At 35.1% G+C, this 20725-nt stretch overlaps 1 protein-coding gene across 7 annotated transcripts in view; it reads right to left on the reverse strand.

Annotated features, from left to right (window-relative positions):
• The window catches only part of NFAT (NFAT nuclear factor), a 284245-nt gene that overhangs the window by 103074 nt on the left and 160446 nt on the right, over positions 1-20725 (reverse strand). For 6 of the 7 annotated variants that reach the window (XM_067785263.1, XM_067785261.1, XM_067785262.1 and 3 more), the window contains one exon: positions 5145-5786. The exons of the other annotated variant lie outside the window; for it this stretch is intronic. In XM_067785263.1, coding sequence (XP_067641364.1) covers positions 5145-5274 — 130 coding nt within the window. In that variant the 5' untranslated portion in view covers positions 5275-5786. The remainder of the gene's footprint in view (positions 1-5144; positions 5787-20725) is intronic. 7 annotated transcript variants of the gene reach the window in all.

Raw genomic sequence — 20725 nt, forward strand, 5'->3', positions numbered from 1 at the left:
CGGACCACAAATACGATTTTTGTTAATATCTCGATCCATGCGCCACCTAGCGGCGATTTTTTCACAGGCCGCTTTCTATTCATGTATGTATTATATGTTCCAAATATGAGCCAAATCGGACCACAAATACGATTTTTGTGAATATCTCGATATTTGCGCCACCTAGTGGCGATTTTTTTCATAGCTCGATTTCTATTCTTATATGTATTATGTGTTCCAAATATGAGCCAAATTGGGCCATAAATACGATTTTTGTGAATATCTCGATCCTTGCGCCACCTAGCGGCGATTTTTTTCATAGGTCGCTTTATATTCTTGTATGTATTATAAGTTCCAAATATGAGCCAAATCGGACCACAAATACGATTTTTGTGAATATCTCGATCTTTGCGCCACCTAGCGACGATTTTTTTCGTATTATGGCTTATTGGGAAGTTACTTAAATTTTAATTACAAAATTCGGTCGCAACGGCCGGCTGTGCAGCCGTGCAGCCTGTCAAGTCAACCTAAATAAAACCGTTTAAAAACAGGATGTAATTAATCAGAACGAAAAATTGGCCTCGGAGATGACACAACACCGAAACTTGTCTGCCTCCGAGCCAAACTTAACAACTGATGAAGGAAAATCGTTTTAATATATATCAATCACTGGCAATTCTATGGATAAAAGTTGGGCGGTAAGTGAATAATAGTACTGGCTTAAAAAATTCAGATAAAGCCAAGTACACAGTTAAAGTAGCGAGCTAGGTCCAACAACAACGATGTGATACAATGGCCCATACGCTCAGGATCTTACGGATGTTTGAGGTGGTTTTTGTGGACAGTACCCTTTGGACAACAGGGAGTCCATATACTGACCTTCACTCAGAGATTAGGTTCACAGATGGATGAACCGAACTTCGAAAATCGGATACCAATGGAATGGTACCCCTTTATTTTTTAGGCAGAAATCCATGCAATAGAAGTTTCCGGTAGAGAATGTCCACGAAGAGTCTTATCTTCGAAAAGTATCACGATTATGTCAGCCAGCCAGGCAAGCCTTATGTGCCTTGCAGTCTTACACATTTACTTTTAAGCTATTGGATAAATGCATTGAAGTCCTAAATGATATGGGATGCAAAAACAAAGTTTTGATGAACAGGCAGACTATCTAGGATAGCAGAATTCTATCGTCCAGAGTCCTTCTGTGGACTCATAAAGGTATACACTAGGGAAACCATAAGTAACTGGGAAACAAAGCAGTTCAGACAACAGTGGAATGAATGCTCAGAATAAAGGCAGTCCAAATTGGTTATACTCGCAGCAAAGAGACGCAAGGCATTAAGCTAAGCAGAGAGGACCTACGAACTCTCACTGGGTACTATACGGGACACTGTAGTCTACGATATCATCTAAATAAGTTAAATCTATTCGATAAGCAAATCTGTCGCTTTTGTGAGGAGGAAGAAACGCTGGTTCACATTCTCAGCGAATGCGTTGCTCTAGCAAGGCAGAGAGACACTCATCTAGATTCGCAGCTGAAATACTAGATTTTTGTACTATTATATCAAAATATCTCGAAAAGAAAAACCTTCTCCGGGTTCGAACTTTCTTCAAATTTTGTCGGCCGATGTTGCTAACCTTAAAATGGAATTTTTGAAGATTGCTTGAGAATCTTTTTTTAAAACACGCTAATTTTTGTTATTTTTTTATGCTCTACTAATCGAACTTTTGCTGTTCCCCTCGTATATGTTTATATAATAAATTAATTATAATTTAGCATTTTTATCAATGCAATTGCAATTTTCAAATGTTTGCCATTACAACAATTGCGGGGTGAAAAGTTTAACTAGCAAACGCCTCATATTACATTAAGCTCAGATTTGATTTTCAAGAAAAACTTCACATTTGTTTATATAATAAATTGTAGGTACAATTATTTTAAGACGCTTTCTATAAACAAACAATGTATTTCAATATCACTTCAGCACCTTTTCGCTATAATGAGACATTGTGGTAAATATGAAGTAAAAGTTTTATCTAGCTAGAGATGTACAATATTTGTTGCCACCCTTACCGAGCGGTATCGAGTGTTAACACAAGCTAGAAATGAACTGATACTCTTCAGCAATAGAACCAAAATACTTCGGTTTCGCCTGCATTCACAAAATGGCACAAAACTCCTGGTCTCAACGAGGGTTAAGTATCGAAATAGACAAGTAGCTAAAGTGGAAATTCAATATTGAAAAAAAAGAGTAGAGAGGGCTTACATTGCTGGGGCTTAAGGCTAAATATTATGATGTGGCTTTAAGGAGCGGTCATAAGGCCCGTCCCATCGTATGGAGCGAGAGTGTGGTGGCCAGATATGAACAAGCAATACAACATTAAACAAGTAAGGAAGTCTAAGTTCGGGTGATACCGAACATTACATACCCAGCTGTACACTTGAAATGCTGTTGTTGTTTGTTTTGTGTGCTTAATAGTGTTACAAGGCTGCGCAATAATACATATACATATGGTTCTATTATGAACTAATTTTTCTTCGAGTTATGGCTTCCGAAACATAGAAAATTGCTTAGTCATAAAAGGGGCGGTGCCACGTCAATTTTTTAAAATTTGAAGTTTTTCCTATTTTTTGTTATAAATCCACTTGGGAAATGAAATACCATTGATATAAAGCTCTTTTTTGCAAAGATATGGCTTATTTTATTCGTCCACGACCCTTTTAAAAATCTTTTATATAAAAGTGGGCGTGGTCCTTAACCGATTTTGTTAATTTTTCTTCAAAGCATTCCTTATAATAAAGGCAACCTCTCTGTCGTATTTTGTTACGATTTCTGGTTTATTATTAATAATATTTGTAAATTTGGTTTTATCACAAGTGGGCGGTGCCACGCCCATTTAAAAATTTTTTTTATTTTTATTTTTATCAAGAGTTTCAATATCAGTCCACATGTCAAATTTCAACATTCTAGGTGTATTATTTACTGAATAATCAGGTTTTTTGTGTTTTCCAAAATGTTATATATATAAAAAATGGGCGTGGTTATCATCCGATTTCGCTCATTTTCAATACCAATCTATTCTGGGTCCAGATAAGCTCTTGTAAAAAATTTGGTGAAGATATCTCAATATTTACTCAAGTTATCGTGTTAACAGACAGACGGGCGGACGGACGAAGGGACATGGCTCAATCAAATTTTTTTCGAGACTGATGATATTGATATATGGAAGTCTATATGTATCTCGATTCCTTTAAACCTGTACAACCAACCGTTATACAATCAAAGTTATAATACGCTGTATACAAGTACAGCTGGATATAAAAACTAAACCAAATATAACGAGTAGCCTGTGAAGGTGTAACCGGAGCACTTCGGGTCCAACAGACCCATTAAATGTTATCCTTAACCAGCTGCCACTGGACCTCCAAATACGTTTACAGCACTAACTCTGCCATCAGACTGATGAGCTAAAAATCACACTCTACATCCGTCTTCCAAACTCCAGGATCTTTCAAGCAGAGCTACTAGGAGTAAAGAAGGATTGTTGCTTCCTGTTTGAGAATTTTGCAATCGGTCAAGAGATATGCATATACTTAGACAGCCAAGCAGCGCTCATGACGTTGAATTCACCACTTACGTCATCCAATGCCGTTTATAACTGTAAAAAGGTGCTGCGCAATGCAGTAAACTTAGCGACCATTACACTAACATGGGTACCGGGTCACAGGAATTCAGACGGCAATGAAAGAGCTATCGCTAGAAATCACCGAGGCAGTCGCGATGCACCGACCACTTATAAAAAGAAACACACTTACCTATCAAAATTGGTACTCTACGGACTCACTAGCCAAGCAAATTTTACAATCAAAAAAAAAAAAAAAGAGGATTTACCGAAATTGTTTAGGAAAGAAATATTCAGGATAACAAGCATACTTACAGGACCCTGACCATTTGGTCTATAGGCCGAAAGAGTGGAAATCCACTTCAACGACAGGGACAGGAGTTGCAACCAAGAATATTGCAAGGAAACGGTCAGCCATTTTCTCTGTGAATGTCCAGTCCTAGCGAATATCAGATACCAAACTTTGGGCGGTTTCGTGCTGTCCGATCCAAGATAGGTATCAAAATGCTTCATAAATGGCATCAACAGGTTTTTTAACTAACCAAATAGTTCAAGGAATAATAAGCTCACTATACAGATTTTTTAATATACATGGGAACTAATTGGCTCCAGAAGAAAGTGCATCCAAATGGCGCCTAGAGCGTCACTTGAACCCAACAGCCTACAATCAACCAACACCAGCAACAGCTATGTATTCAGCTTTTAGTGCAAATTGTGGATAAACCATGGGAGTGCGTTAAACCCTTTATAATTCTTTTTTTATTAAATGTTATGAGATTTTACAATCAAAGCTCTGTCCGAATCTCAGATAATATTATAAGGAAACCTCCTCGGAGGACTTAAACAATACAACTAAAATATGTTGAATTAATGTCTGGTTTTGAAGTTAGAGTTGACTGGAGTTTAACCTTGCCACTTTGTTCGATAACATATAATTTTGCTGCTCATCTCAGCTTAAGCGGCCGAAGTATTAGGGTTAAACTCTAGTCAACTTTAACTGCAATTTAAACTCGCACTGAAAAACCGGGCATAAAGCGAATAAGGAAATGCCAAAATCTGGTGGTGCTATTTGAAGAATGTAGGGGCTCTACCCTATCGCCACACGAATTTCGATACGGTAAGATACCATATCCTTATGCAATAAGCCTTTAAAGGCTTGGCACTTTTTATGTGCTTCTAATAAAATTATTTAAAATGTTTATATTAGTTATATGCATAAAATCAACAATGAATTAACATTATAATTATCAATAAGGTTAGTCGAATTATAAGTTTATGTATGTATTTGTAGGTCAGTGGTGCACGCGGGCGCTTCATAGAGTTGGTGGAATGACGAGTGAGCGTAGCAACAGTAAAGCAAACAGTCAATCATTTTTAGCTTGTTCTACAAGCAGTAAACAACTCATGCGGGAATTCTATGCTCGAACATTCTCGATGTAAACCTAATACTATTACAAGAAAAAGTTGCGTTTATATTCGAAGCTCTGCCAGCGTTGTGCACCACTGATGTAGATGCATCACTAATGTGTATGGCTTACCAAAATTACTTCTGTGGTGATGCTGATATGCAGCCGCTGCTGTACCGTTACCAGCATTGTTGTTGTGCATCTTCGATGGAACCCGATAACCGGATTCACAATAATTATACTGATTATAAGTGAAACGCATTGTTGTTTGACACTTTGGCACTTTTACGTATTAAGCACAGTGGGTTTTCAAAAATACAGCGTTAAATACATATATGATGATAACAGCGACAACAACAACAACAACGATGATGAGTGTGAAACGAACGAAGTGATATTTGGATATTTTTAATATGAACGACGACGATAAAACGTTTTTATTTCATTATTTTTTTTATATTTCTTGTTGAGTTTCTTCTGATATGTTTGTTTGTTGATTTGTAACTGGGTTTTTGTTGTTGTAGTTGTTAAACCTTAACATTTATTTGGGTTTATTATCATAACTTATTGCTGGTCTTTTCTTTTACACTCACATACACACATATACAAGTTGTGTATTTTAAACTTTGTATTTGATTTTTAAATAAACTTATTATTTATTCACTTAATTTACTTTTTTACTGAGTTGTTTTTTGTTGTGATTTGTAAATTTGTGTGACATTATTGTCATTGCTCTGGCTTTGTGCAAAGATCGAATTTGTGGCAACATTTATTCTTAAATTGAAAAGTTTGAAGATAAAAAAAAAATTAAACTATGTACATATGTATGTAAGCTTGTATGTAAAATGAATATCAATTGGTTTCAACTATGTGACTACGCATTTCAAATTAATAAATACGTTTTCGGATTGTTTTACGCTTTGAGCAGAGATGGACGCAGAACATCGGGATTCATGGCGCGAACTTATTTTAAAAAAAGGCCGGCAAGGCCACTTTATTGGAGTTCGCGGGTAAAACGGTACGGATGGTTAGATTACGTTGAACTGGCCGGTCCGTAAGAACCTTACATTGACTAAATAAGTCCGTAGTGTAACCAGAAGATTTTTTTGACGACAAACTGAAAACCCCTATCAAAAACTAGGACCTATGTTATGAAATAATGCCATTCTCTTGGCAAATACTAGAAGCTTTCTAGGTCCTATACTACTTGCTGCTTTTAGATCTGATGGCTAAAAGCTGGAGTCTTAGCCTAACGAGCGCAGTGCACAATCACAAAACGTGCTTGATCGTATAATCAACTGTACCGATACTCCCGACTGAATAGCAGAAGGTTTTGAGAACCACGGAAGACCTCCATAACTCTTTGAGTGAAGTTAGATAAGTCGGTCACTATTTCGCTTTCCGGAAAAAAATTTAAAAATAATAAAGGTCTTCTGAAAAAGGTCGATCCCTAATCCGAATCCCGGAAAAGAAGTTTCGTAAATATTGATCGTAGAAAAAATATAGCCGCAGCAGAAACATAGCTACCCACAACAGAAAAATAGCAGTGGCATTTTTATGAAATTTGGTCGGTACATTTTTTTTGTTTTATGAATTATGCGGGGACTGCCCTCATTGCTTTTAAATGTATGAAAACATTTATTTGAAGCAATTTTTAAATTATAATTTTTTTAATAATTTGGAAAAAATTTAAAAAACGTGGCATCAGGACGGACAAGGCGACAGCTGTTTGAATTATACCTTGTAAATCTCTTCAAAGCCTTTTCTCCCGGGAGTGGGATTTGAACCCGCACTCCTACGGCGGTTGAAGTGTTACAAACACAAAATTTTTCTCAAATTATTAAATAAATTTTATTTATTGTTTAATTTGATATTTTATTAGAAAAACTTCTATGAATTTTGAAACTACAACCATGCTAAACAATCTCAAAAAGGTTTTTGGAAATTTCGAGCAATTTTTACGAAAGTTTCAAAATCTTTTTTCTAGCTCTCTGAATTTTTTTTTTTTTAATATCAATAAATTTTAGTTTAACAAAATAAACTTTTTGGAAAATGTTTTCGAGATTATTTGCATAGTTTCAGTTACAAAATTCATAGAAGCATCTATACATAAACAGGAAAGATGAAGACTGTTCGCCTTTTAGAGCCAAACTATAATTCTAAGGTAAAAACAGTTACATATGTATCGATAGGCCTTCTCAAGGAGCAGTGCAGGCAATTGAAATGTCCAAAAAGTAAAATTTACACTCACAATACCAACGCAGCGTGTGTCATGCTGTCTTGAAAAAATCAGCAGGCCTCATACAAATGAACTCAATAGTACTCACGGTTGATCTCTCGACCAAACGAAAGAAGAGAGTTTTTTCATTGAAAGTTTAGCGAGAGCAACAGCAAAGTAAATGTGTAATTTTCTTTGCTGATATTTAAATTGTTTACAAAAACAAACCCGAATATTCACGTTGGAGTATTTATTCGTGTTGTTGGTCGCAAAAATTATGTATATTACTTTAATAGTTAATTAAAAAATAAAAAAGATTAAATAAAATAAAATAAAAAGAAATAAAGTAAAGGAGAGGAAAGGAAAGGCAAGAAAATTAAAAGATATGAAAGGTAAGGAATGGAAAGAACATGAAATGAAAGGAAAGGTAAGGTCAGGAAAGCAAAGGAAAGGAGAATAAACGAAGGGAAAGGAAAAGAAATACAACAAGTAAGGAAGGTTAAGTTCGGGTGTAACCGAACATTACATACTCAGTTGAGAGCTATGGTGACAACATAAGGAAAAATAACCATGTAGGAAAATGAACCGAGGGAAACCCTGGAATGTGTTTGTATGACATGTCTATCAAATGAAAGGGTAAAGAGTATTTTATGAGGGAGTGGGCCATAGTTCTATAGGTGGACGCCATTTAGGGATATCGCCATAAAGGTGGATCAGGGTTGACTCTAGAATTTGTTTGCACGATATGGGTATCAAAAGAAAGGTGTTAATGAGTATTTTAAAGGGAGTGATCCTTAATTCCATAGGTGGACGCCGTTTCGAGATATCGCCATAAAGGTGGACCAGGGGTGACCCTAGAATTTGTTTGTATGATATGGGTATCAAATTAAAGGTATTAATGAGTGTTTTAAAAGGGAGTGGTGGTAGTTGTATAGGTGTTCGCCTTTTCAGAGATATCATCATAAAGGTGGACCAGGGGTGACTCTAGAATGCGTTTGTACGATATGGGTATCAAATTAAAGGTATTAATGAGGGTTTTAAAAGGGGTGGTGGTAGTTGTATAGGTGGTCGCCTTTTCAGAAATATCACCATAAAGGTGGACCAGGGGTGACTCTAGAATATGTTTGTACGATTTGGGTATCAAATGAAAGGTGTTAATGAGTATTTTAAAAGGGCGTGGGGCTTAGTTCTTCAGGTGGACGCCTTTTCGAAATATCGCCATAAAGGTGGACCAGGGGTGACTCTAGAATGCGTTTGTACAATATGGGTATCAAAAGAAAGGTGTTAATGAGTATTTTAAAAGGGAGTGGGCCTTAGTTCTATAGGTGGAAGCCTTTTCGAGATATCGCCATAAAGGTGGATCAGGGGTGACTATAGAATATGTTTGTAAGATATGGGTATCAAATGAAAGGTGTTAATAAGTATTTTAAAAGGGCGTGGGGCTTAGTTCTATAGGTGGACGCCTTTTCGAGATATCGCCATAAAGGTGGACCAGGGGTGACTCTAGAATGTGTTTGTACGATATTGGTATCAAATTAAAGGTATTAATGAGAGTTTTAAAAGAGAGTGGTGGTAGTTGTATATGTGAAGGCGTTTTCCAGATATCGACCAAAATGTGGACCAGGGTGACCGAGAACATCATCTGTTGGATACCGCTAATTTATTTATATATGTAATACCTGTCAAGATTTCAAGGGTTTTTTATTTCGCACTGCAGAACTTTTTCATTTTCTTCTATTTAATATGGTAGGTGTCACAACATTTTTACAAAGTTTTTTCTAAAGTTATATTTCGCGTTAATAAACCAATACAATTACCATGTTTCATCCCTTTTCTCGTATTTGGTATAGAATTATGACATTTTTTTCATTTTTCGTAATTTTCGATATCGAAAAAGTGGGCGTGGCCATAGTCGGATTTCGTTCATTTTTTGTACCAAGATAAAGTGAGTTCAGCTAAGAACGTGAACTAGGTTCAGTAAAGATATGTCGATTTTTGCTCAAGTTATCGTGTTAAGGGCCATGCGGAAGGACAGACGGACGACTGTGTATAAAAACTGGGCATGGCTTCAACCGATTTTGCCCATTTTCACAGAAAACAGTTAACGTCATAAAATTTATGCCCCTACCAAATTTCAAAAGGATTGGTAAATTTTTGTTCGACTTATGGAATTAAAAGTATCCTAGACAAATTAAATGAAAAAGGGCGGAGCTACGCCCAATTTGAAATTTTCTTTTATTTTTGTATTTTGTTGCACCATATCATTACTGGAGTTGAATGTTGACATAATTTACTTATATACAGTATATAAGATATTAAATTTTTTGTTAAAATTTTACTTTAAAAAAAAATTTTTTTTAAAAGTGGGCGTGGTCCTTCTCCGCTTTTGCTAATTTTTATTAAGCGTACATATAGTAATAGGAGTAACGTTCCTGCCAAATTTCATCATGATATCTTCAACGACTGCCAAATTACAGCTTGCAAAAGTTTTAAATTACCTTCTTTTAAAAGTGGGCGGTGCCACGCCCATTGTCAAAAATTTTACTAATTTTCTATTCTGCGTCATAAGTTCAACCCACTTACCAAGTTTCATCGCTTTATCTGTCTTTGGTAATGAATTATCGCACTTTTTCGGTTTTCGAAATTTTCGATATCGAAAAAGTGGGCGTGGTTATAGTCCGATATCGTTCATTTTAAATAGCGATCTGAGATGAGTGCTCAGGAACCTACATACCAAATTTCATCAAGATACCTCAAAATTTACTCAAGTTATCGTGTTAACGGACAGACGGACGGACGGACGGACGGACGGACGGACATGGCTCAATCAAATTTTTTTTCGATCCTGATGATTTTGATATATGGAAGTCTATATCTATCTCGATTCCTTTATACCTGTACAACCAACCGTTATCCAATCAAAGTTAATATACTCTGTGAGCTCTGCTCAACTGAGTATAAAAAGAAGGAAATACAAAAGGAAGGAGATGAAATATAAATAAAATAAAGGAAGGAAATGCAGATGAAAGGAAAGAAAGGCACATGAAAGGAGAGGAAGGGATAAAGTTAAACAAGATAGGTGGACCAGTGTAGGGGTTGAATTTCAACCACTGGACGAACTCTAATTACATAAAAATATCAAAAATAAAAACAAATGAAGTGGATTGATTATGTACGAAATTTATATATTTATTGTTCAATTAAACTTATCATAAATTATAAATTTAAAGCTTATTTAACACTAGCTGCTGGGCTATCTTTCGGCTAACCAAATTTAAAGTGACATAAATAAAAATATTTTTAAAGACAAGTTTTTCATGACAGAAATACGCTAGGAGGCTATGGCAACCACAGTCGAGAGGTAACGAACTAAAAAAAATCCTCTAGTTTAAATATTGTTTGTCTTAGAACTCGAAAGCTTGGCCCAACGGCTTTTATGCAAGCACACTGCACTCTACTCTATACTCTCTAGCCATGCTAGATTTCTAAGCGCAAAAATGGAGCACGCTATATAAAAATAATAAAATCTGGAAGCGCACTTTTTACGGAACTCGAAAGCTGAATTGGAATAATCGGGATTCATCTCTATAATTTTTTTGTGTTTATGTTTTTCTTCTTCCTCTTTTACGCTTAATGTAACGATAGAAAGCTAGCGCTGGATTTACAGCCGGTATAAACTTGCAATGGTTGCAGTCGAGGACGCACCAACACAATCATAGCGCCGAGCTGCAATCGGTTTAAAGCTGAAAAACGCGTTACGTCTTCTTTACTATATGCGTACGATATCAATTTTGGTTTCTCTTTTTATTTTAGTTTTACAGTGGTGCACAGTGGTATAAGAGAGGGAAATATTTGAATAAAAACCAAGAAGAGGTGATTAAATCTATAGTCTTAAGGGGAACTTAACTGACAGCTGAATTTTGTTTGTTTTCTTAACAGAGGCTTTGACGATAAAAACTGACACTTAAAGAAATACTTGGCGCGGTTTATTTCCGAGGAGATTTAGTCCGAGCTTCTCCGCCAATTTTCTTCGTGCTCATTTTTAATTTTTCCTACAAATTAGCAGGACGGGACCACTGAGAAACTATTATTAATAACAATTTTTTTCTATATTTTCGATGTTACTTTTGCTGCGACATGAACCGCGTAAGAAAACGTGCAAACTTATTGCAAAAATACTTTTTTCTAACAAAAGGGCAAATATATTTTGAGATTAAACGCAAGGTACGATAGCCTCTAAAAAAATATAAGGCCGAGCTTCTCTTTCAATTTGCGTCGTGCTTCTTTTACTTTTTCAAACGAATTGGCGGGACGAGACCTACATGTTTTATGCCGACTCCAAACGGCATCTGCAAGGCAGATGAGAAACTTTTCATGGCAGAAATACACTCGGAGTGCTTGCCAAACGATTACCGAGGTGCGACCCCGATTGAAAAACTTTTTTTCTAATTGAAACAACTTTTTTCTGAATTTCTGATGTTACTTTTCCCGGGAGTTGAACCCAGGACCCTTGGTATGGTAGGCGGAGCTCTGAGTTTCACTGTATTGTTCTATTAAATATACACAACTATAGATATACCTCGAGGTCAGCTTATCTGAGACTGATAAAACGAAAGTGTCAAATTTTATCTGACGGAAGTTTTGCTACCTAGCCAAAAATATTCTAAATCCAAATATATATATTTTTATCACTTTAATTTTTTCCTGGTTATTATATCACTATGAGTCACGGTTAATATGACAAAATTAAAATATTGTAAAATTAAGTAAGACCATACGTTTGTATGAAATCTCTGCTACATTACAAAGTCCAGTCTGAGCTACACAATCAATTTAACATTACGTACAAAAAGTATTTGAGTGGTTTTCAAGCGTAAGCTACAAGATGGCGTTTAAAAGTAACATTTTCTTTTTAGTTGTCATTCTAAATGGGATATAAGAAAATATTTATACACATATACATATGTAGGATATACATTACGGTGGGTCGATTTGCATGGACGAAAGTTAACCGATATCGCGCCATCGATTTTTCGATAGGATTTGGGCTCAGGAAAAAAAGTTCCACTACCCATACCCAAAAAAAATAATTTTCGAGCCTGCGAAATTTAATTTTTTTAACTTTTTTTCGACTTTGATTTTTAAGGTTTTTTTTTCATGACCTACTAAAAAAATTTTTATATGTATACCCGACCCAAAAATGTCCGCTAAAAACGTTGGCGATAACATTTTATATTTTTAATTTTTTTTTTTTCAAAAAACTGTTATCGCCAACGTTTTTAGCGGACATTTTTGGGTGGGTCGGACAGGGTATACATGAACAATTTACAATCAAATAAAATTTTTTTAGTAGGAAATGAAAAAAACCTTAAAAATCAGTCGAAAAAAAGTCAAAAAAAAGTCAAAATGAAATTTAGCAGGCTCGAAAATTATTTTTTTTTTGGGTATGCGTAGTAGAACTTTTTTTCCGAGCCCAAATCCTATCGAAAAATCGATGGCGCGATATCGGTTAACTTTCGTCCATACAAATCGACCCAGTCTAATGTATATATAGGCAATTGAACGGAATATAGAATATGACGATCGTAGTTTAGAAAGACAGTTGCTCGAAAATCAGCAAACGTATGTTCAATTGACAATAAGAACAACTAGATTTAGAACTCTAATCCAATCTTAAGTTCAGGGTATCAACAACGTAAATAAAACCACCGACATACAAGCTATCCAAGTACCTGATGACTGCGATAAAATACCGTCTTCAAATATCTAACAAATCCACCATCCTTAAGACAGCGGAGTTGGAAGAGAAAATGTCAGATTTGTGTTTAATATAACAGCAAGGTTATCTCTCGAAATTAAAAATATATTAATTGATCTTATTGCACTCATTCATTACTACTAAAAAATTAGTTATTATTTTTATTAGGCCTCGATGCACTGCGACCTTTATTTAGATCTATTGGGCTTGAAATTTCAGCTTATTACTGTATGTGGATGCTTTTGATGTATTTAAGTACATTTAGGCTTTCTACTCCGTATCCCGAAGTAATAAGGAATCACATTGTCATTGGCCGTCTGACATAATGAATATACTCCTCGAGAACATTCTCTACCGAAAACTTCAGTTGCATGGATTTCTGCCTGGTAAATAGTGGAGTAGCATCTCGTTGGTATCGATTTCTTGTATCTCGGCACACATATGCTAGCTCCCGTTTTTCGGTCATCAAAAATTGATCCATTCATGAACCAGAACTCTGAGTCAGAAGGAGTATACGAATTTTCTGTTTCCCAAAGAGTTCTGTCCATAATAAACACCTCAAAATTGCAATATGGTATTTCCTACACATTTTTTTACTACTTTCATTTGCACTGTCATGTTTCCGCTCCTTAGCTCTGAGTTATTTTGAAGAATAGGGAAGGGAGGTATTCCCACTAAGACACTAAGTGCTTCTCATGGCATCCATTATGCCAATACAAACTAGTCGATGCAGTTTGCTTAGTCTTATTGTAGCTGTTTTTTGCGTGGTATTCGGCAACAAAACTTAGTAAGGAAGCATAGATTACTATTGGTTTCACAACAGTACTAAATATTCAGCAAATTATTTTTGGTTATAGCTCACATGTTTTGTCATAGAGTAGAGTGTAGGTGAAGAAAGCTCTTGTTGCTTTGTTTAAAGTAGCATCTAGATGAGCATTCCACGTGGGGCTTATGTCCAGTATAACCCCTAGGTATTTTGCTGCTATTGAAAATGGGATTTTGGTGTCACCCATGACATGGATGGTTTTCTTAATCGGTAGAAGGTACTAGAACAGTTTTGTTAGGATTTATATACAATCCTTTGATATCAAACCAGCTTCCTGTGATGCGAAAGCTTGCTGCATGCGATTGGATATTGTTTCTTCGTGCATCCCTGTGATGCAGTTTACTAAGTCGTCTGCATACCCTTGTGTGGCGAATCCATTTGATTCCAGTAACAGAGGAAGGTCATCTAAGATAAGGGCCTGCAAGAGAGGAGGAGGTACACCCCTTTGAGGGTATCCTATAGTGGCCAAAACAGACTCAGTTGTCCCTCCCAACTCAAGACTGATTTTCTTCTATTTAGCATGGTTAGTACCCAGCCAATCAAACCTTGTTCAATAGCTTGATGTGTCGTGTTGTCGCATGTCCCTGAGATGTCAATAACAGTGCAGTTGGCTATATTTTTAGACTCCAAGGGCTAGGCAAGGCATTGCAGAGGCATAACGTTCAGACTTCATTCAAAACGAGGAAAAACATTGGTGAAATTTTAATTAACTTGCCAGTAAAGCTACCAAGAGCAAACTGTGCGCAAGATTAGAACTGAATTGGATAAAGTAAAGGACTTAAGCAAGAAAACCTAAAAATCTAGTATCTCGACAGAGCCGATCTTTACAAAAATCAAAAATACATATAGCCAAATTTCTCCATATACAACATCCAAGTATACGATAAAAATACCGGAAGCATGGAAATATATGCAGAACACATTCCAAGGAACACGAAACCAACCCACATAAAACAAACAAATCAGTGACTTCTGCTTGCAAACAAAGAAATTAAAATCAGTTACTTCTACCTGCAAGTAAATCGCATGCAGCTATAAACCTACTGCCATCTGCTATACCCTAAAAGAATAGTGCAACAAAACGAAGGATCAGAAAAGCATAAAACTAAACACGAAAGTCACAAAAAGAAAAAGCACATATTAAAAATAGATGACGAAAAATTTAGCACGTCAGAGAGTTTTGAGGCACACCTTATAGTCTATCCATTCAAGTACTACTCGAGACGAATGCTGTTACAATTATGTATCCTCAGATAGTATTTCTGTCTACACTGTCACCTGAAGTTCCAAGAAGGAAGAGGAAGTCAACTTGTATCAATATTTTTATGTTGAACACTTTGTTGAACTCTAGGGACCCAAACTGTTATTCCTTTTATAGTAAAAGTCCTTCAGAAAAAATTATTTCCTGACTTTTAATTTTAAAGTCTGAAGGAATTTATTTAATCCTGTTTTTGTGCTTTTATAAGTCGGAAAATAAAAGTTAAATACGGACTTAAGGGCAGAATAAAAGTCCGGCCCTATAACTAAAGAGCGGCTCATCCAAATGAAACAAATATTTTTCATACAATCAACATCCTTCTTGTTTCAACAGAAAGCGGTGTATCAAAATTCAAAGCAATATCTTATCTCAGTTTATGAAAAATTTTTGGTATTAGTAACAAGAACTTTCAAATGACATTGAAGGCTTCAAATCTAGACATTTAGAAGAATCTTTTGGTAAGAAATTCGTTTCATTTAGATGAGCAGTTTCCTAGTTATAGGGCGGGACTTTTATTTGTCCTTAAAAAAAGTCCAGATTTAACATATATTTGTGGATTTTTTGAAAAAAGTCCGAAAAATGACAAGTAAATGTGTCTAAGTTCGGATGTAACCGAACATTATATACTCAGCGTGAACTTTAATTGTACATTTCATTTCAGATAAATTACTTTTCTACATAACACGTGGCACCGCCCGTTTAAAAAAAATGTCTCCCAATTTCCTCTTACAATAAAACTTGAGAAGTGAAATATCATTGATTCAAAACTATTTTTTGCTAAGTTATAGCTTATTATTGTAGTCTACGGCCGTTTTAAACTTGTTTTTTTTTATTTGACATATTTTCTGCTGTAAGGAAAATATGTGTACTAGGCCGGGTCGATTTGTGGGAAGGCAAAAAAATCGCCCATTGCTCTGTGAAAATCATATTCTAGGGATCAAAATAAGAAACTTTGCCGAAGGAACCATACCTCTAAAACGGATTCTGATGTCCCCCCTTTGGGTCGTAGGGGCAAATTTTTAAAAATCCTGAAATGCCTATGTTTTTTCTTTTTGGAGTTTATTTTTCTCTTTAGAAATTTATTCAGTCAGAACATATGTAAATGCAAAAATGAATTTAACTTAGTAATATAAAAGAAATTAAAAAAAAATTATTAGAAATTAGCGTTTTTACGACCCCCTTTTAAAACCAAGGCATCACTGTGATGCATTTGCATGTCGTAAACATAGTTATGTCGGTTTTTTATTCAACCGTTTTAAAAAATGAAGGTATCACTGCGACACAATTGCAGATCGTAAAATTGCTTGTGTTGTTTTTTTTTAAGCCATCACAAGACACAGCAGGTAGAATTGAAATTGCAGCTACCCAAAAGTTCGACCCAAAGGGGGGACATCAGAATTCGTTCACTTGGGAAATGAAATACCATTGATATAAAGCTCTTTTTTGCAAAGATATGGATTATTTTATTCGTCCACGACCATTTTAAAAATCTTTTATAAAAAAGTGGGCGTGGTCCTTAACCGATTTCGTTAATTTTTTTTCAAAGCATTCCCTATAGTAAAGGCAACCTCTCTGCTGAATTTTGTTACGATAGTAACGATTTTGTCACAAGTTGGCGGTACCACGCCATTTTAAAAAAAATTTTTAAATTTTTATGAAGAGTCTCAATATCAGTCCACACGTCAAATTTAAACATTCTAGGTGTATTATTTACTAAATAATTAGATTTTTTGTGTTTTCCAAAAAGTTATATATATAAAAAGTGGGCGTGGTTATCATCCGATTTCGCTCATTTTCAATACCATTCTATTCTGGGTCCAGATAAGCTCGTGTACCAAATTTGGTGAATATATCTCAATATTTACTCAAGTTATCGTGTTACCAGACAGACGGACGGACGGACATGGCTCAATCAAATTTTTTTCGATACTGATGATGATTTTGATATATGGAAGTCTATATCTATCTCGATTCCTTTATACCTGTACAACCAACCGTTATCCAATCAAAGTTAATATACTCTGTGTGTAAAGCACGCTGAGTATAAAAAGGATACATGATTTATAATGAAAATGCTATGGGTATTCCCGGGACCCCATAAGGTTTCACTTTGGACTATTTCCACTAAAAAAAAAAAGATAACTATTAATATTAGTCCGTGCTTTTCACTCAGAATAAAATAACGAATTTGTATTCATGATAAATATGTAAAGAATACAATGAAACAAATGAGAAATAAACAAAAAAAAAAAAACTAAAAATTTAAGAAACCCCCATGCACATAAAAAAAAAAAACAATTAATCAAATAGCTCGCCAACAACACCAAAACATTTTTTTTATTTTGCTGCATTTCAACGCAAAGCCACAGCATCCATTATTCAATACATTTAACTGCCTCTTACTTTTTTACATTCCTGAATCTTTATTTTTTGATCAACTTGCGCTCCTGTTTTTTTTATTCCTTCTACCATTTTATGATTGGTTTCACTTTAACAATTTAATTTACTCTGATATTGCAACAAATATGTAACATTATATTGGTACATGTATGTACATTTATCTGTGAACTTTTAATTTAACGGCGACCGCCGTGGTGCTCCGTACACTACACCGAAGCTCCTTGGTTCTATTCCCGGGCAAATCAACATGAAAAATTTAGACAAAATTCGTCCCTTGACAGTGATTTGGCAAGTACTCTGAGTACATTTCTACCATGAAAAGCTTCGCAGTGAAAACTCTACTGTCTTGAAGATGCCGCCCAAAGTCGGTGTAAAATATGTAGGTCCTGTCCCACCAATATGTAGGAAAAAAATTTAAAGATGCACGACGCAAATTGTAAGAGAAGCATGGCCTTAAATCACTTGTAAGGTTCACCCGCCTTGCATTATTATTTTTAGCTTATTCTTGTTTACATTTTGCGCTTTAACTGATGTTAACCTTGACTGTACATCATCCGTTTTAATTTCACAAACCACATTCGAATAAAAGTAGTCCCTTCTCTGCGTAGATGTTTGTCAGAACCAGCTTTACAGTTTATTGTTTTGTATTCTAGAGTTGTTTTTGTGGTTTTTTAAAATCAAGAAACTGTCGTGCACTAATAAGGGAAAAACCTTGATGCATCAGCATATTTAAATATTTCCTCCTTTCTATTCGAAGTTCGATGAACTCGAGATATCAGAAACTACAAAATTGGTACAGTTTATAGTTTGTTTACAGACAAACTTTTTCAAGATTTTTTTAAAGGATTAAAAACTGCTTAGGTTGACGAGTTTTGTAACATTGATAACAATGGTTCCATTTGAGAAGGTAAGACTTAGGACAATCCCACAAGATATGTACATATGTATGTGCATTGGATCCATAAGCGATCATGCACCGAAAAAAAAGAAGCTAGTAAAATCAACAAATCAGGTTTGTTGTTCTTGAATTAACAGGAGAGTTCGGTAAAATTAATCGCATTATGGTTAGTTCAACCAAGTTTTTTTTGTTAAGAAAACAAATTTCTTATTAGACAAAATTGCAAAGTTTACCAACGGCAATGGTTACTAGGACATGTTTGTGAATTTCACTTCTTCATCAGCTAGCTCCTCGGGAGCTGAGTATTGAACTTGAAATCTCCAACAATCGTACTTTATACTAGTGTAAAAGCAGAGCTAATATCAATAACAAAAACAATTGTATAAAGAAATATGAGAATATCTCGCTAATTAAATACAAATAATAATATTGATATAGTTAATAGTGAACAGCGGAAGTACTGCTAATAAAAGCACTACTATAACAATCCAATATTACTAAGCTCTTAAGTGCGCCTGAAATACTAAACAATTAAGGTTAAATAATTAAACATATAGAAATAGTATGTACCTAAATGGTGAATAAAAGGAATAGCAACAAAAAGACAATACTTTGAGACCAATTGCAAAGCGAGCAGCGGAGCATTCATATGACTGAGTGGTTAGAGGCATCTGCCTTTACACTAGTATAAAGTATGAATGTTGTTTGAAATTCGAGTTGAATACTCAGCGCCCGAGAAGCTAGCTGATAAAGAAGTGAAATTTAGAAACATGTCCGAGTACCCATCGCCGTTTGTAAATTTAGCAATTTTCTCTAATATCAATAACAACAACAATTGTATAAGGCAATATGAGCTTGTCTCGATAATTAAATACAAATGAAAACAAATTTGTTCAGTTTATTTAACAGAAAAAAACTGTTGGTCTCAAATTAACAATATTCTGTATAAATGACAGATTCTTAATCAATCTAACTGGATATTCTGTTAAATGAACAGATTTCATTAGTCATTTCAACAACGAAGAATTGTCAATTTTATGCAAATGCATCAAATGCACTAACGTGCCATAGAAATCTCTATCACATCAACTACCACTGTTATTCTAATGTTTACGGAAAACTGTTCTTTTAACAGTTTTCATTGGTATTTTCGGGTGGCATTAATAATTGTGAGCTTACAGAGCACAGGCAGCCACCGCACAGTGGCATTTTTGTATGATTTAAACGCGAAAAATTAATAACTCACTGAAAAATGAATATATTTCATTCAAACCAAGTGTATATGTTTATATGCCTTATCCACCTTCAGTGACGATAGCCGAAGGGGTGGGGGTTTCGGGGTTTGGAGGGTTGGACCCTCTCCAAATAATTAGAATTTACCACCAAACAAAAACTTTCTTATAGCCTTATCTTGTTATTTTGTTCACAATTGAACATACCTATATTTAAATTTCTTATCTTCTTCAAACCACTAAGCAAACTTTCGAAGAAAATTTACTTTGGTGTAGTTCACTTGAATCCATCGCATACAAAGTGTGATAAAAAAATTCAAACTTTACTGCAGCATTCATCATACAATCCCTAAAACAATACACACGTGGTCTAAAATGGTTTTATCCTTTTGCTTTTGGCCACGTTCTGCAACCAACAACTCATACAACTCCCTCTTTGTGATCGTCATTATATCAAAAGGGGGACCTATGGGGATGAAGAATCATTTGAGTTATATGCAATAATAGCTGTGTTTTTTGTTCACATCTATATACGTTTACGCTTAAACTTTATAAGGACTGCTAAGCGACAAACTTTAAATACACCTCTGTGAAATTGCTACGCATAAAATTAGTACTACTAAATTTCAATACGCATTATACTCAGATGTAACTGAAATATGTGTCTATGTTTCACCGTCTGCACTAATTCTATGTATTCTATGCGCGTCCACTATTTATCACAACTGATTCAGCTATATGTTATCCACAGAAATGCAACAGAGGGTTGTGTCTCCGCTATTCGGTACACCCTGTGCTGTAGCTAGTTGTTTAACCACTGCCGCTAGATGGGTCTCCTAAACATTATCTAAGCGAGGATAGGCGTTTTTTGTTCACGCGCAAACGAAACGTATACGCGTGTAAAAAAAAAAAAAAAACACGGCTAATATTGAATTATTGTAGAAATTCACAAATTATTGTAGTACAGCGACGTTCAAACTTTTGGCAGCCTTTTCTTTTCACGGTTTCATATATTTTCAGCACAAAAATAATACACATTAAAAACTCATAATTTCGTGTAGATTTTAAATAACCAAAAAATATTTTCGCTTTTGTTTCACCACAAAGTTTTATTTAATTATAA

The sequence above is a fragment of the Eurosta solidaginis genome, chromosome 4 (assembly GCF_040869045.1).
Source record: "Eurosta solidaginis isolate ZX-2024a chromosome 4, ASM4086904v1, whole genome shotgun sequence".
NCBI lineage: Eukaryota > Metazoa > Arthropoda > Insecta > Diptera > Tephritidae > Eurosta > Eurosta solidaginis.